Source organism: Nansenia antarctica, assembly GCF_963989245.1.
Source record: "Nansenia antarctica genome assembly, chromosome: 12".
Classification (NCBI taxonomy): Eukaryota; Metazoa; Chordata; class Actinopteri; order Argentiniformes; family Microstomatidae; genus Nansenia; species Nansenia antarctica.
Window position 1 is genome coordinate 24,434,643 of NC_137682.1, and position 17,145 is coordinate 24,451,787.

Here is a 17,145-nt window from a genome sequence, read left to right on the forward strand (position 1 = left end):
ATGGTATTGGAGAAGATGCAAAGAACTTTAAATTATCAACGCCAGACATTTTCTCAATGACACCAGCATTGATTGAAAAACGAATAAGGGAATTGGAAGCTTTGGGATTGTTTAATAAGCGACACCAACCACTAGTCTTGGAGCTTGCGCAATACACGGACCTAGAGGGTTGGAATGAATACTAAGCATTATGGGTAATGAAGTCTTACGTGAAGCATGTCGAGTGATAGAGTTATAGGGAAATCATTGAGTTAAGTAATAATAATCCTTGTATTGATTAACATATTGTAAACAAATGATAAAGAGTGAAATGAATAACTATTGTATTTTCAGGACAAGCTAAATAGCTTAGCACCAACAGCAGAAAAGTGGTAAAGAGACGAGGGGTGAAACACTGCTCCACAACGCTGCACCAGGGACGACGCTCTGAACCAACACTATTAATAGAACTGCCCTTGCAAACAAGACGCAGCTCGGTGACACAGACACGCAGAGAACACATAGAAGTGTTAGACATGAAAATGTAGTTGTCTCTTATTGTAATTATCATACAATTCTGCATTGACTCAGTAAACGTAACATTTGAATTTACTTAGTAAACAGAGACATGCATTGATGACTGTTGATGTTCACACAAGCAAAGAGGAATATGTGACATTTTGATTGATGAATAATCCCGAACGGACAACACAACTCTTGCCAATTCTATCTCCTGACAGACCCAAGAAAATGCAGAAACACTGAGCGACGGACTAAAAAACGGGGGCGTTGCTGAGGGCCAATCTAACAGAAGTGGGGGCTGAAATGACAGTGAACGATTGACGGATGAGAGAAAGGGGAAACCACAAATGATAATTCTCTGTGTAACTGTAAATGAAAATGTTGTTTTTCTGTTTGGAAGCGGAAACATGATAATGACATGACAGACTACAGACTTTGATAAAGCAATTACACATACGAATATGACAGTACTTCACAATCAACAGTGTTAATCGGCCAACAGCTGAATGCACGAGCATTACACATTGATGCAACATTTATGATAAAGAACCATTCACACTGACTCAAGAGTGTCTCTGATAAATCTACTAAAACCAACGGGTGATTGACGGAGAAATATTTGACTATAAGAGAGGGATAGAACATTTAAATGTTCACAGCAAATTTAAATCTTAATGCAAAATAAGCTCATAGTGTACATAGACCAACGGGGAAGTATTCAAGCCATCAGTAACGATTGTGATCAGAATTTTTAACATACGGGTAGAATAGAACCTATCTACCTCATTAAAAGTATGCTTATGGGAATTGACTCAGATTGCACATTGACAGTAAATAAACTAAGTATTGAAGAACTGATTTGGATATTAAAGGGACGGTTCACGGTTTTTCACAACACAAGTCCTAGTTTGAATACCCATGGCATGAACGTCAAATGACAAATCTTTTTGTTTCCTCTAGGAGCATTGATGAAGGACGAGTTAACCATTTTGAGAGAAACTAAATGTCTGTCTACCTGTACTTAACGATTGTGCAATCCCTGTATCTAAAAATGTCTCAGCAGGCAAGTGCATAACTCACTAGATGGGGGGGACCACAGGGGGCCCAACCCACTCTCAACTCTGACGATGAGAACCAAGCAAAGGGGAAAACACGTATTATGAAACGATTACTGATTCCAGTACCATAATGATAACTATCTCTGCTATTAACAATTATTCTTGATGTTGTTGTGAATTAAGATTGAAACTAGGACAAGAGATACCGGACAGACGATGCGTGCCGAGAGAAACCATGTGATCCTGGCCTCGCTGTGCATAAGATGGATTGCCACAATTCTATCGGTTCTGTATACGCTCTGGGTGTTAACTAACGAAACAGACTTTACTTTAACTGAAGACTCTGACACTAATCTTGTTCGCATGCGTCGTGACATCCAGGGAGTTAAACCAAATAGCGCACTAGACTCAGTTGCAGGAGTTTGCCAGTTTGTTGACAATTGTTGTACGTATTCACCACAACAGGAGTAAACCTTTAAGATCAGACAATGGGGACATAGAACAATAGGGGAGAGAAAAGTAGGGGGTAAGGATTTAGAGTTTCAATAACACTGTTAAAACATTTGAGCAAGCAGCATGAGGGTGAATGAAATAATTTCTACTGTGAGTCTCTCAATAACACAGCAACAAGACAAGAGGACACAAGGCGAAAAGACAACAATGTTCCAGCGTCTCAGATAGTGCCTCATTGCGACCGGAAAAGCATGATGGTCCCTCTGTTGAAGATCGACCTAGGATATCGAAGACACCTAAAGAAACTGATTGACGATATCCCTATTTGTTAAAAATGTATAATTATGTAACAAACTATGGAAAAACATGTGATTTGAATTAATGATGGAAATGATACCTACTTCATTTGTAATGAGTAGTTAGACATAGTAATGAAAAACCTATTTGGATATTTTCTCCTTTAAACAACAAAGGTTTTTATCCAAAGAAGGTGATTATTAATCAGAGTAGTTTTAACCACAAAGTGACCTTTTACTCATGCCAAGTCAATTGTGGAGTGAGATGTTTGTTCACTTTGTCAGGCCACATGACTGGGAACTTGCATTTGTCCATGGGAAAAGTCATTTAAAGACGATTCCGGGGGAGGAATGCGGGATCTCAACCATGGGGAAAGAAAGAGAAATAATTAAAGTTACTGTCCATTAGAGAAGACAAAAAAGAGTGGGCTGATAGGATGCATTTTATCATTGTGCTTAGGTAAATCCTGAATGTTTAATCATTAGTGATTATCAGCAAGTGTAACATCTGACTATTGAGAAATGAGCCAGCCTCTCTTGCTGTATCAGCACGGGACTGCAAACTCTCTGTCTGTAACTGGACCTGAGCCAAATATAGAGATGGGGACCAGTTGGGATCTAAGGACAGTGGAGCCTTGTGGTGGTCAGCCAGGTGGTAGACTTATATGGGTACTGGGGTCAATAGATCAGTATATTTAGGACCAGCCAGTCAGCTGACCAGGGTCGGGTAGCTGGGTTGTCAGGATAATCAGCCACTTTTGGGAGATGGGGACTTCTCGTCAACAACCCTACCTAGACTCAACGGAGCCCTGTCTTTGGGAATGATTTGCATGACAAACAGCTGGCTGCTTGAGCAGCAACTTTTGCCTATATCAAGCCGCTGCAAAGTGTCATTAGGTGTGTGCCTCTCACCGTTGCTTGCTGTGTGTTGAGGGGCTGACCCAGCGCTGTGGAATAAACTTTATCTTAATTGTCTACCTGAGCATTAATTCATTATCATAAGGAAGCAACACATCTCGGCCTGCCGCCCTTCATCTGACATTCATCATCTTATCACTCACTCTCAACACCAAGTGGGAGTTCTCAAAGAGGCAGGTGAAGTTCCTGGGCCAGGTCATTGATGGAGAGGGTGTCAGAGCCGACCCTGACATGGTCAGGGCCCTCACCCACATGGCAGAGCCGAGAAACATAATAGAAGTCTGACATTTCATGGGTCTTGTGACACACCTGGGGAAAAACCCCCCAAACCTTGCAGAAAAATCGAAGTCACTCAGGGACCTCCTGAACAAAGACACCTCCTGGTACTGGGGCCCACAACAGTGCCAAGCCTTTACGGACATAAAGAACGAACTGTCGACCCCACCTGGCCTAGCCTTGTATGACTCCAGTAAAGAGCAGATGCGTCCTCCTATGGGCTGGGGGACTCAAATATCAATAAACATTAAATAAGTAGCATTACAATAACAGTACCACACTCCGATGAGTGGATGAGGAGATTTATGATTACTGAATGGGCGCCTAAATAACACTTATCTAACTGTTTAGATAAGGCGCAGGTAAAGTAAGGTTGACGCTTCCAGTGTAATTTGGGCCTTAGGGTCCGTCCTGTGGTTCAAGTGTATATGTGGATGCAAAGGATCTTTCCTACCGAAATCCAAAAGGCACAGTAGTGTCTCTCCTTTTCTCAGTCAGATCAAATTAACACAAGGGACGTTGGGAATGGCTCGCCAGTCCACGCTCCGCACTGCTCCTCCAACAGAAGCGTAGCAGGGCGAGGACGAAGTCCAGGATCCAAAACAAATAAACTAAACCAAAAAAAATTACCACAGGAATTCTTTCCAAGGTTAAAGCAGTTTGAAACTGTAACTGTGGAAGGGTGATTGGGAGATTGTGGATTCGTAGTACCGTATGTCTTTGAAAACGGAACTGTTTAGCTATGAGGCTATGAGGCTTTTATCATCTCTTAATCATTGTATATTCTTCTTCTTTTTAGTGTCTAATTTAGTAGTAATTCACTTATTTGAATGATCATTCTATTTATTTAACTCATTTCATAATACTGGAAGTGCATTATTAATGGGCTGGGTTGTCTGGGTTACACTACTCAATCGCTAGACTTCAATCCAATAGAAGATTTGTGGAAGGAACTGAAGATCAAGATTCACCAGCAGGCCCCCCAGAATCTTCACGATTTAAAGACTGTCTGTGTTGAAGAATGGGCCAAATCCCACCTGATCACTGTGAGAGAAGTTTTCTTGTACAGGAAGCGTCTTGAAGCTGTCATTGGAAACAAAGGCTTGTCCACAAAGTATTAAATACATTTCAGTTAATGTATTCAATACTTATTTCATGTTCCCAGGAACAGGGTCTGGTTAAAAGGTAGGGCAAGGTCATTTTTCATTTTTTTCCAGATTATTGAAGTGCAGGTTGTAAGCTTTCTAATGATGTGTCATACATTGAAATCTGAGTTGAAGAAGATATGCTTATTTGAATGTTTCTACACCTCAAACCAAATACCTGAGAATATCTGAATCAAAACACAGATGCAAAACAGATGCTAATAGCTAGCGACTAAAAAGGAACATCGCTGTGAACATTTAACCACAACACGCTGGTAGAACATCGACATGCTAAAAACACATAACCACACATAATTAGATGATCACAGACAGTCCTTGCTTTTGAACACGTCCTAGAACGTATGTTTGTTTACAAGCCATGTATCACTTACCCAGTAGCAGACAAGACAGTGAATCCTATTCAAAAATTATAGTATTTAGTCTTGAGACAGCTCTTTGCTTTTAGATTAGATGAGATGCTTGTTGTGTGGCACCTTGGTAACAAAACAAAAACAACCTTTTATAGCCCATCAATATATTCTAACCCAGATGACATTAATTAGCACAGATTGGAGGTAGAGTTGCCTCCTAATTAGTTATGGTTTTCAGTTGGTTCCTTGCCTTTCCTTGCTGTGGTGTACTGCCTTTTCTTAGTGTGTTCAATACTTTTTTCCTGTTTCCACTTTATTACACATAACTTTGGACTTCAATGTTTAGATTTTCTGTCTGGATTGTTTGAGTTAATACCAAAGTCTGGTGCAAATTTCACTTGAATAGGCTCATTGGAAATACATTTACTGGACATAATATTGTGTATATCGTGTTCAATACTTATTTCCCCGATTTATCTATCTATCTATTATTGTATGTATCTACAGTGGGGGAAATAAGTATTATTTCCGAACTTCTGTTTCTAGTTTGTTATTATTATGTATAAAGCTATTCGTGTCCTAGTCCAAGACTGAATACACAAATATGAACGCAGCCTATAGCACATAGTTGTGGACACAGCAGAAAAGGCTTGCATTTGAGTGCTGTAACAACATAACTGAATGATACAGAATAATGCCTGACATTTCTTTAATATTCAGTGGATGAGATCTGTGTGAGAGTCCCTCCCATGCAAATGTAATGCATGATGGGATAATGCATGGATGCATAGGAGAACGAACTCAGGGGGAAGCTTGATCATGTTTCTTTTTATTCACACCTTGATTAATAATAAAGCCTTTTAACAATGAGGAATTCACCAAAAACAAAGCCGGGCATGGAGCCAAAAATAAATATACCTAGCTGCGGGAAACAAGAACAGATCATTTTAATTCATAACTTTTCAATCACTGATCACTGTTCCTCAATCACTGTTTAATGTAGGCATTGTCATACTATATTTAAAAGGTTTCTTTTTGAGATTATGTCATGGTCAAGATGATGAAGATCAAATGATCAGGAGATCCTATTACAGCCCACTTCCCTCTCTGAACACCTTGATAACATAGGAGGTCTGAGCTGCAGAGCAACCACTGAACAGAGGCCGAGGTGGCTCACCTACTATGAACACTTAGTTCATTTACGTACAGTGCTTGCTCTTTCTGAATGGCCAGACAGTTTATCACCTCTTCCATCATCAATCTAAGAGCCACAAGCTGGCTGACAAGCCCATCAATATGCTATAGTACAGGGGTCTGCAACCCATGGCACTGGCACGCGGCAGCTTAACCAATACGAGCAATACGTGTGCAAGATTGTTTTTTATTTTGTTTTATATGTTTTAATGTTGTCTCTCATCCGCATGCATCGTATGCCCACGCAGTGGGTCTGGCGACAATAATACATTTTCCGGTCCGCCTTTTCCCAAATAAAATCGATTCTAGGCAAGTCTAAAGCACACAGAATGACAAAGAAGCCAGATTTATCAAAATAAGCCTGGATTTTCCTTTAGCGATGTTGATGGAATACCCCCCCCAGAGCTGTTGGTCTGTTTGGTTTGATGTCGAGTCATAATTCATGTTGATATTGTGGTTGGCACACTGATTAACAAGAACATTTGAAAAAATGGCACTTCATATCAAAAAGGTTGCCTACCCCTGCTACAGTACGTCTAGGTCACCACCAGGTAAATAGGAGTTTGTAGAAGAAGTCGTAGCTCTTGGAGAAGAATCCCTTGTCTGTGCTGTGGGGCTGGAAGCTGACCTTGTAACCTTTGACCTCCACATCCATCTTGATGCAGTCGAGCAGGTCTGTAACTGTCGGGGTGGCCTTCCAGGGGCCAAATGTAACCACAGACTCCTTATCTGCGTCCAGGCTGTTAATGGCGTCATTATAACGAGCTACATCTTCCTCTGTCCGCAGCACGCAGACGATGATGGAGGAGTGGCGTGCAGCAACGGCTTCTGCTCTGGCAACTCGAACAAGCACCTAGTGGCATACATTGTCATACATATCAGTTAAGGCCATTTGGTATAGGATACTTGTCACCAATCATGGCCCTGAAAAAAACGACAGGGTGCGCAGGCTTTTGGTTTCAGCCTGGCATTAGTTTACTTGATTAAACAAATCAGGTGTGCAGGTTATAGTTCTCCAAAACCAGGAATAATGAACACTGGTGTAGGATCTAATGATATGATCTGCTGAATGTGTGTCATGTTAAGTTCTCTATGTGTTGAACTACACACAGAGGCAAGAATGTTAGATTCCGTGGTCGTCATCATAATCTGGATCACCTCGAGGTTCTCCCTGTAGTTTGGGACTCGGGAGAGGAACTGTTGCCTTCCCACTGTCTCCCCGAACAACTGTGGGATCTCCTCCAGCTGTTTGACCAGAGGTTTGATATCATAGTGGACTGCCTCCCTGTGAACCTGGAGCAAAACACAGACACACGTATGCATCATGATTAACGTTAGTGTTAGTAGTTGTCACCGTCGTACAAGCCAACTGTTGCATGACTGCCCTGAACAAACCTCTACAATGTTCTCTGTGGGCAGACGTTCTGTTAACAAACCTCTAGAATGTTCTCTGTGGGCAGACGTTCTGTTAACAAACCTCTAGAATGTTCTCTGTGGGTAGACGTTCTGTTCGAAGGAACTCGAGGACGGCTCCGAAGTGTGTCCCGTCACGATCAATGAAGTATCGCCCCGCAGCATCTGTGCGTAGTTTGGGCTGGCCGTTGAACATGTCTGCCAATTTGGAGTTGGGGTGTTTGCGGAGAGTTTTTATTGATGTGCTAAACAGATGACTGCCTACGTTCAGCTCCACGATGGGCGAAGGCTGAGGATGCACAATAAGAGGGGTAGGTTATTCTGTATACTTTTAGAAATCAGGCAATTTACATATACATATCAGGCTACATGTTAGGGCATAACACAGTGAAATAAATGCAAACTAAAGAAATAAACATGTGAATACAAAAGCATTTGTAATTGCAACAATTTTCAAACGATAAGTGGTGCATTATCTGACAGAAGTGCAGGGGTGCCAATATTTTTGCCCATGACTAAAACGGAAAACATTTCTTTTAAAAACAATGTGTAAAATGTAATTAATAGAAATGCAATCTTCTCATGAGGGAAAAAAGTAGGACACCCACATCTATGACTACTTAAAATGGCTAAAATTAGAATCAAGTGCACCACATCAGGTGCAAATGATTAGAAGAGAGGATTCTGGAGAAGCCTGTCTTATTTAAACCTCAGATATTGTGGAGAACATGTATAACAACATGGCCCGGTCTGGCCATCCTAACAAGTTTAGCCCAAGAGCAGACTGTCTCCATTCCTGTATAATTAGCCTAACACGCCTATCCAATGTATACCCAAAGTAAATTGAAAGCTGTTCTTGAACCATTTGGAGTAAATGCATGGGGTTGGTCTCCTTTTGAAGGACGGTGACACTCTGAAGTTTGTTCCCCAACAGTAAGAATGACTAAGTAACACTGGCATTGAGAAATACAAGTTTGAACACACTGAAGTAAACGTTTTTTTTAAAAAAGGTAAACAAACCATTGTTGTTGTAATGTTATTGTTTGTTGGTGGTCTGACTGAGTGGGAGAAACTTTCTCCCAGACAATGTCAGACTGGTAAACAGTTATAGGAAACGTCTAATTGAGGTTATTTCAGTTATTTCAAGGGAGCAATACCAGCTATAAGGTGTCCTAACTTTTTCCTCAGTAGGAATTGGCATCTTTGTTACTTTGATGTTAAATAAATGATAGCAAAGTTACATGTTCGTTGTTTTTGGTTCAATTACATCACCTTTATCTATATATGTTGTTTGAAAGAAGATCAAATATTGATGTGTCCAGATTTCTTTAAAAAGTATTTCATGGGGTGTCCTAATTTTTTCACAAGACCGTATAGCCCACTGTACCATCCTTATCATTTGCTTCCATAAATACACTGCAACTGTCCAAGAGCAAGTACTGTGATTTCACACTCAACATAGTATGCTCTAGCTCCTGTAAGAGAACTCTGGCTGAGGTGTTGGGCGTCTCTGTTACTCTGTACATACTTCACTGGATTATTAAACAGTGATAAGGACACATCTGTACTCTCAAGGATGTGCCTGTGCGAATGGGAAACACCCTTAAAAATAATATTGTTCATTTCGGTGAAATTATAAAAAAATGTCTTCCGCCACTTCAAATCACTTTTATTAACAGGCAATGTTTTATGAAGCACATTGAAGACATCATGAAACCCGTCTGGCCCTTTCAGGAGGATATTCCATCAACGTTGATAAAGGAAAAATCCAGGCTTATTTTGATAAATCTCGCGAGAGTTATCAGAATAAGGCTGGGTTTTTGGTAACTCTCGCGAGATCTATCAACATAAACCTGGATTGTCTTTTAGCGACGTTGATGGAATACCCCCCAGATGCGGGGAATGAAAACGGTATCATTCTGGAGGTCTCGTCTCACACAGCCATGACACATTTACCTGCAGCCATTATATCTCGACAGATACAGGTGTTTTCTTTTCTTTCTAGGAACTAAACCTCTGGATGAGAAGTAGAACTTGTTCTGGGTCTAAACTGAACCAGCCTGACCTGGTGTGCCCTATGCGAGATCACATGATAGCACGTACACACCAGGTTAGGCTGTTTCAGTTTAGACCCAGAAAAAGTTCTACTATTATTAGGCAGGGGAGAAATAATCCTGATCATTCCCGAGCGTTTCTGTTCCTCCCCCTCGACTTGTAACACTCATAGCCCAGCGATCTACCTTTCTCATAGCCCAGCGATATCCCTTTCTCATAGCCTAGCGATCTACCTTTCTCATAGCCTAGCGACGAACCTTTCTTACCATCGGTGCTGGACAGGACTGTTTCCCCGGTGGCCTGAAGTCTGGAAGACTCATGTTGGTTTGTCTGCCTCTGGGTTTCAGAGTGGAGATGACAGCAACACCTGGCAGGTACAGTGGGCGTGGCTTTATCCGCATTCGTCACCCCGGTGTCCTCTGGGAGATGTGGTCCAATCGTTCTCATTCATTGGATGCATAAAATAATTAACATATGAAAAGACAGCAAAGACCTAGGTTCTAGGCCCTGGACAATTTGATGGCAGCTACTAGATTGTAATCAAGTGCAATACTGAAACACAACTGTGAACATTTCAAACCTGCAAACTGCGACACTTTAAATGAATGTGCAATAACACTATGGGCCGGTTTCACAGACAAGGCTTAAGCCTAATCCTAGACTAAAAAACATCTTCAATGGAGATTTTACATTGAAAGTGTGATTTAGTCCAGGACTAGGCTTAAGCCTTGTCTCTGAAACCGGCCCTATGTGCAATATGACAACCCTCGGGTACATAAGGTTCAGAGATAGGAAATGTTAGAATAGGTATAGCATAGCATAGAGTACAGCACAGTGTTTTATTTGTATAGTATAGTGTACATAGCCTTTATTTATGTAAACCAGCTCTTTTCCCTTCTTGTTTTTAGTTTTTTTTCCCCTAGCACCAGGGGAGCCCCCCCTCCCAAATGTCGTTGTATGGTACCTGTACTATATCAATGACAATAAAGACCATTCATTCATTCATTCGAAATGACAGATTAAAAACATCCGCAAGCATGAACGAGCGAGACGAGGTCTGACAGATCAGTACAGTTGTACATCTTTTGAATGCATTCTTCTTCTACTACAGGCAATCTCGAAATAAAACCATAGCTCCGCAAAAGGCAATTAAGGGCGCAAGGGTTAACCTCAAATGTACTACACATATGGCACCACCGTCTCAAAGGACACCAACTTTGAGATTGATTTAAACTAACAATGCCTGACAGCCTTATTTGTATGTCATCATTTATGGTACATATTAACTTGAATGTAAAGCGGTTTAAACATGGCAACTTCTTGTTCTCAATCTTGTTAGGGACCGGTACATACTTCTTATGTACAAAGTTTTATGTTACAGTATATTTTTTTGTTTTTCACAAAAATCTAAATAGCTGAACATATTTTGGTGATGGTCTTTTCAGTCCAAATAACTTTTTTGTTCGTCTTGAGGAGGCGGATCTGCCAGTGTTTGTCTCGTGGACAAGCGTTTCTAAAGTTGCTGAACATTTGTACATATTGCTACAGCACCCTCTTCTGGAGTTTTGGCCCTCTACATGCCTGCCATAAAGCAAAACAAGTTAAATGTTTGTGGTAGTCATGGCCATTTTTCATGAAAACAGAACAGGGTTGAACACCAATGGCTTGTGCCCTAATTATTTCATTTAAAGAAATGTACTGAACTCAATTATACCTCTAATTGATAACCACTAGTGATAACGATTTCAAGTATACACCAAACTGCAATCAGTTCATGGAACTGCTTTGAATGACAAATATACACTTGTGTAAGCCGCCCTTGTTTCTTATGTTACATTAAACCCCAAAGTGGACTTTCTGTAGGTAGGGAACATTCTGACATGGGACAGACAGGAGTGCTGAAATGGGTCTGTACATCTGAAAGTGTGTGTATGAACCCTGAATGCACTCTGGGGGAGACCTTGGATACACCCTCTGGTGCTCTCATGTCATTAACATTGTCCTCACCCCAATTCTCATTTACCCAATTTCAATGTAGTAATTGCATCTCTGCCTTGCACAGCACAACCTAACACCAACGCTGCAGCATAGAGTACACGTCAGGCCTACAGCTGAGTGGATTAAATCATGACAAACAAAACAGGTTCATAATCAAGTGTAAAACAACTGGGTTTGTGTTTTGGATTTTATTGTTTTTGTACAGAGAATTCACATCTGGCTTCCATCTGTGAGGGGGTGGGGTGGTGAACACCTAGAGAAGGGAAGCAATCAGGAAGAATACATTACTCATCTGTGCACATTGTAAAGCCCACTCCATCACTACGCCTATGGTAACATCAGACATTCAGCAAGAGCTGTAGTGCCACATCTGGTTACTGATGATGCCCTTGTCAGACAAATGCCTCGTATGTCATCACATAGGACACACTGCTCTGAGAGACTGAACACAGAGCCACAGAACGTGACTCTGACCCAGCGACCCCCAGAGACACTGTGTCCTGTTCTGACTCGTCATCGTATCATCACTTAAGGGAAGCTCAGTCACCCAACTACACTAACACCCAAGTATTAGAATCACCCTTAAAGTAAACCCGACCATATCCACATACATGGTCATACTGTGGGTCGTCCACTCACCCTCTATCCTCTTATGCAGTGGGCACTGGCGTGGGGGGCATCACTGGTGCCTCTGGCTTGGCTCCCTTCTGCTCAGACATGGGCGTGGAGGGCACGGTCTCCTCCTTGGGCTCCACGATGCTCACGTGATCGGGCAGGGGCTTCTTGGGGCCGATCTTACCGCTGGGGTCCCATGGCAACATGATCTTCACCTTGATGCCCAGCACACCTGAGAGATGGTTAAGACACGTCAGTGGAATGACAGAGGAATCTGCTGCACACCCTACTGTAGCTGGGCTGCAGGAGATGCAGAGAGAGTCCTAAAAGACACTCTGCACACAGGATGAATGCACCTGGAGTAACAGACTCAACAGATCCCCGGCCCTTCTCAGACAAATGCCTCGATGTCTTCAACTGAAAAGACGCTGCTCTGAGGAACTGAACCCAGAGCCACAGAACGTGACCCTGAAAACAGCGGACCCCCAGAGACAGCTTGTCCCATTCCGACTCGTCATCGTCTCATCACTGAAGGGAAAACTATTAACCTCTGAGTAACTCTTAATTAAAACTATTAACCTCTGAGTAACTCTTAATTAAAACTATTAACCTCTGAGTAACTCTTAATTAAAACTACTAACCTCTGAGTAACTCTTAATTAAAACTACTAACCTCTGAGTAACTCTTAATTAAAACTACTAACCTCTGAGTAACTCTTAATTAAAACTACTAACCTCTGAGTAACTCTTAATTAAAACTATTAACCTCTGAGTAACTCTTAATTAAAACTACTAACCTCTGAGTAACTCTTAATTAAAACTATTAACCTCTGAGTAACTCTTAATTAAAACTATTAACCTCTGAGTAACTCTTAATTAAAACTATTAACCTCTGAGTAACTCTTAATTAAAACTTGTTTGAGGCTCCATTTCTCAGCTTGTTTAGTGAAAAAGCGAGATCACCCTACTGTACTAAAGTAGTACTAACGTCTCTAAGAATATCAAACAAACACAGGCTGCAACATTTAAAAAAAACACAATTTCCACTACAACTTATTGAAGTTGAATATCCGGAGGAGAGGTGCGGCGATGCTACGCAGGTGAAACAACCCCATTGGCTGTTGGTAACTCACCCTGCCTGAGCAGGACGTGGCGGACAGCCGTGTCGACGTAGTAGTTGACGGGGTCTCCACTGTGGATCATCAGGCCGTCCACAAACTTCATGGACTTGGCCCTCTGGCCCCTGAGCTTGCCAGAAACCACCACCTCACAGCCCTTGGCACCACTCTCCATGATGAACCTCAGCACACCATAACATGCTCTGAATGAGAGAGAGAGAGAGGGGGGGTTAACAAGCAGCTCACTGGCATTAAACAAAATAAATTATGTTCTCATGTCAAGTTGCCGACACCAGATATGGTTACCAGGGTGGGTCAAAAGGCACACACATTTACAGTCAATATTGTGACATGAACAACAGTCTAGTGATAGTGTCACGATTGGGGCTAAATGACACGAGTCCAACTGTTAAAACAACTCCAGTCAGCAGGACCAACCAATCTTGTGTCAGCCTGGTTAAAGAGCCGTCCATTTCCAACCCTTCTCAGACAAATGCCTCGATGTCTTCAACTGAATAAAAGACGCTGCTCTAAGGACCTGAACCCAGAGCCACAGAACGTGACCCTGAACCAGCGACCCCCAGAGACACCGTCTCCCCTTCCGACTCGTCATCGTCTCATCACCGAAGGGAAACATGTAACTGTATAAACTAGGGCACTCCCAACAGCCGCCCGAAGGCCCTGTGTGACATGTGGAGTTCAGACGTGGCCTTACCTACGCACAGCCAGCCCCCCGAGGAGCTTGTAGCGCAGAGACTCAGCCTGGGCGATGGCGCAGAGTCCACGCGTGGCAACCTTCTCAGCGTACAACTACAGAAACAGAGGAAGAATAACCAAAACAATCAGATGCATTCTGGGTGAATCATCAGTACAGATAATGAAGGGCAGGAGAAGAGGGGGACAAAAATGCATCAACATTCATGGCAACTAAGACACATGTGCTGACATGTTGCAAGCAGTCTTGGAAATAAGCAGCTGTCCACTATAACACTTCCTGGTGAAATGACAATTAAATAAGTAGGACATTTGGCTGAACATAAGGAGTGTAATGAGCTAGCAGATTCTATAGTAACTTTATTACTCTCCCACCTCTTCTGTAAGCACATCCAATTAGTTTACACCTTTGATACTGACTAAGCAAAAGCAATAATTCAACCGTTGGCAACCATTAAAGCACTTTAGTTTGCCGACCAAAACCAAACTCTTCTCAGACAAATGCCTCGTATGTCATCAAATGGGACACACTGCTCTCGGAGACTGAATCCAGACCCACAGAACGTGGCCCTGAACCCAGCGACCCCCAGAAACACTGTGTCCCGTTCGGACTCGTCATCGTATCATCACTGAAGGTACCGTCACGTGCACGCCACATAAAAGTTATATCAAAAAGTAATCATAACCCTCGCAACTGATTGTAGGTTAGATTTGCTCATTGTGGAATGGTCTTTGCCTGCCATGAACTAGAAACATAACACATCCCATCAGCACCAACGTACCTCCACGCTGCCCTCAGGGAAGCCAAACCTCTTCTGGACAACAGCAGTCAGCTCCCTGATGCGACGACCTTTTTCACCAAGAACATTCTGGGTCCTGAAACAAAACTACATTTTGAGTGAAGAAAATCACAGACACTGCACCACATCACGAACGTATATGGGCCGATATTTAAATTAGAACATTTATTTAATCGTCAGTTGTTCTTAAATAAGTTCGCCACATGGCAGGAGACAGACCTGCTTGGACTAGAGTAAGAACCAAACCAAACCCTTCTCAGACAAATGCCTCTATGTCTTCAACTGAATAGGACACGCAGCTCTTGGGAACTGAACCCAGAGCCACAGAACGTGACCCTGAAAACAGTGAACCCCAAGAGACACAGTGTCCTGTTCCGACTCGTCATCGTATCATCACAGAAGGGACCATCATGCACACACCAAACACTTGCAGCTTTCTTCCTTCCTTTTCTTTAGCACAAAGTACTTATTGGAAGAACGTCTGCTACAGGACTCAAATGTAATGCAAGTCGAAGGAGCAAGTTGAGCTGAGCAGAAAGTCTTTCTACCAGAGTCTACACCAATGATGGGCCCTTCACATGATGCTTACCGTAGATCATGAGAAGGGCCCGGGCATCGGGGAGGAAGCCGGGAAGCTCACCTTGTGGCCAGGATGATGATCTCTGTCCGGGTCGGGGTCACACGGACCTCCACACCAGAGTATCCATCCTCGGCGAGTTCGCGAGTCAGGAACTCGTTCAGCTCGGCCTTGAAGATACCATCTGCGACAAACTGCGGAGGCGAAATACACGTTTGATCTGTTATTCGTTAGTCGGCACTGAGCAAAACATGTCTTCATAATGTTGGATCAACATGTTGGGAGCTTAGAATGATAAGGTTCTATCTCCGTTTAGAATGATAAGGTTCTATCTCCGTTTAGAATGAGAAGGTTCTATCTCCGTTTAGAATGATAAGGTTCTATCTCCGTTTAGAATGATAAGGTTCTATCTCCGTTTAGAATGATAAGGTTCTATCTCCGTTTAGGGCAGTTCAGAGATATTGAGCGTCAAAGTTTTGACATTCCATTATGTTTTGTGAGATGGAACCTTTGTATTTTATTAATTACTAACTTAAAAATGTCAACATTTTAAAACTAACACCACACAGGCATTAATAAACACCTAATGGATCAGATTATGTAAAAAACTAAATTTTGACAAAAATGGAGATAGAACCTTATAATTCTAACGTCACGATGTGATGTGGTCAACAACGCTGCATGCCTATGGCCAACGGAACACCAGACACCCTCGACTCTAAACCTAGTTTAACCGCTCCAAATAAACAAGGCCTATTGAAAATGTTACCAATTATATATAAATGGGGGGGTGGAAAATATCACTAGTTATATGTACCTCATTTGAGCTGTGCGGTCATTTGCAAGCTATCGCCACCGCCACCCCCTATCATGTTTGCGACGTGAGGATTCAGTGTGTGTCGCATCTGTGGCCATCCTCTACGGGCTGACAGACGAGGGGACCGGCGAACACTACAGTTAACCTGAAACCCTTGTTGCGAATAGGAACCGTTCCCATTTAACAGAAATAAGCACTGGTTAATACTATTTTAGATAAGAATTCAGCTAACCTTCCTCTTCTTGGAGATTTGAACCGCCATCTTGCCGTAGGCCGCTGACAGGAAAGGACCTCTATCGGATGCGGAAACGAATTTATACACAAATGTTGGCTTCCGTTGACCTTCTAGCGATGATGGGAGTTGTAGTTTACAAAGAGAAACCAACCTGCCAGCATCTCGCAGCCGAATAGCAGTCTGTGCTTTCACCACAGAGTACCAACAGTAAACTAAGACCGTTTTTAAATCTCTGTATTCATGTATTCTATGTCTGGGTATGTAAATCTATGTTTGGTACACACTGTAATCATCATGGCATCCAATAATGGGCTACTATCTAACACACAACGATGAAGCAGATCTATTCCTTCTCCCTATGGCGTTTGTTGATGTTTGGTGCACATGTAGGCCTACCTAAACTGTTATACAGCAGTGCTCAAGGAATGACATTTCAAGAAAGAAACATTACCTTTTCAAAACAAGATTTAATACCAAAGTTTCATATGAACAAAAACACTAACAATCATTATAAGTCATCAGGTGTTTGGTTATGACTACAGTTGTACTGACAATGTTTCATTTTAATAAGACAAGATTCCTTCAAGGAGTA

The 17,145-nt window shown here is 42.1% G+C and overlaps 2 protein-coding genes across 2 annotated transcripts; both read right to left on the bottom strand.

Moving 5' to 3' along the window:
* Window positions 1–6,238: 6,238 nt before the first annotated feature.
* On the bottom strand, window positions 6,239–10,034 carry kctd14 (potassium channel tetramerization domain containing 14). Its single transcript, XM_080543413.1, has 4 exons — window positions 9,947–10,034; window positions 7,690–7,914; window positions 7,371–7,505; window positions 6,239–7,065 (listed from the first exon to the last, which is right to left on the bottom strand). Exons 1-4 carry the CDS (start codon window positions 9,998–10,000, stop codon window positions 6,754–6,756), a joined length of 726 nt encoding a protein of 241 aa, XP_080399539.1. The 5' UTR covers window positions 10,001–10,034; the 3' UTR covers window positions 6,239–6,753.
* A 1,790-nt stretch (window positions 10,035–11,824) lies between these two features.
* rps3 (ribosomal protein S3) lies at window positions 11,825–16,649 on the bottom strand. Its single transcript, XM_080542672.1, has 7 exons — window positions 16,551–16,649; window positions 15,565–15,695; window positions 14,907–15,000; window positions 14,126–14,220; window positions 13,426–13,613; window positions 12,318–12,525; window positions 11,825–11,931 (listed from the first exon to the last, which is right to left on the bottom strand). Exons 1-6 carry the CDS (start codon window positions 16,578–16,580, stop codon window positions 12,329–12,331), a joined length of 735 nt encoding a protein of 244 aa, XP_080398798.1. The 5' UTR covers window positions 16,581–16,649; the 3' UTR covers window positions 11,825–11,931; window positions 12,318–12,328.
* Between the last annotated feature and the right edge of the window lie 496 nt (window positions 16,650–17,145).

Bases quoted from the DNA above. Each gene is read 5' to 3' on its own strand.
- kctd14 (XM_080543413.1), bottom strand. From the start codon at position 10,000: ATGAGTCTTCCAGACTTCAGGCCACCGGGGAAACAGTCCTGTCCAGCA. The intron at 7,915-9,946 runs GTAAGAAAGGTT...GTGCATCCTCAG, and splicing joins AGTCCTGTCCAGCACCGATG to CCTTCGCCCATCGTGGAGCT. The intron at 7,066-7,370 runs GTGATCCAGATT...GTATGCCACTAG, and splicing joins ACTACAGGGAGAACCTCGAG to GTGCTTGTTCGAGTTGCCAG.
- rps3 (XM_080542672.1), bottom strand. From the start codon at position 16,580: ATGGCGGTTCAAATCTCCAAGAAGAGGAAG. The intron at 14,221-14,906 runs GTACGTTGGTGC...CTGTTTCTGTAG, and splicing joins TCCCTGAGGGCAGCGTGGAG to TTGTACGCTGAGAAGGTTGC. The intron at 13,614-14,125 runs GTAAGGCCACGT...TCTCTCATTCAG, and splicing joins GGGGGGCTGGCTGTGCGTAG to AGCATGTTATGGTGTGCTGA.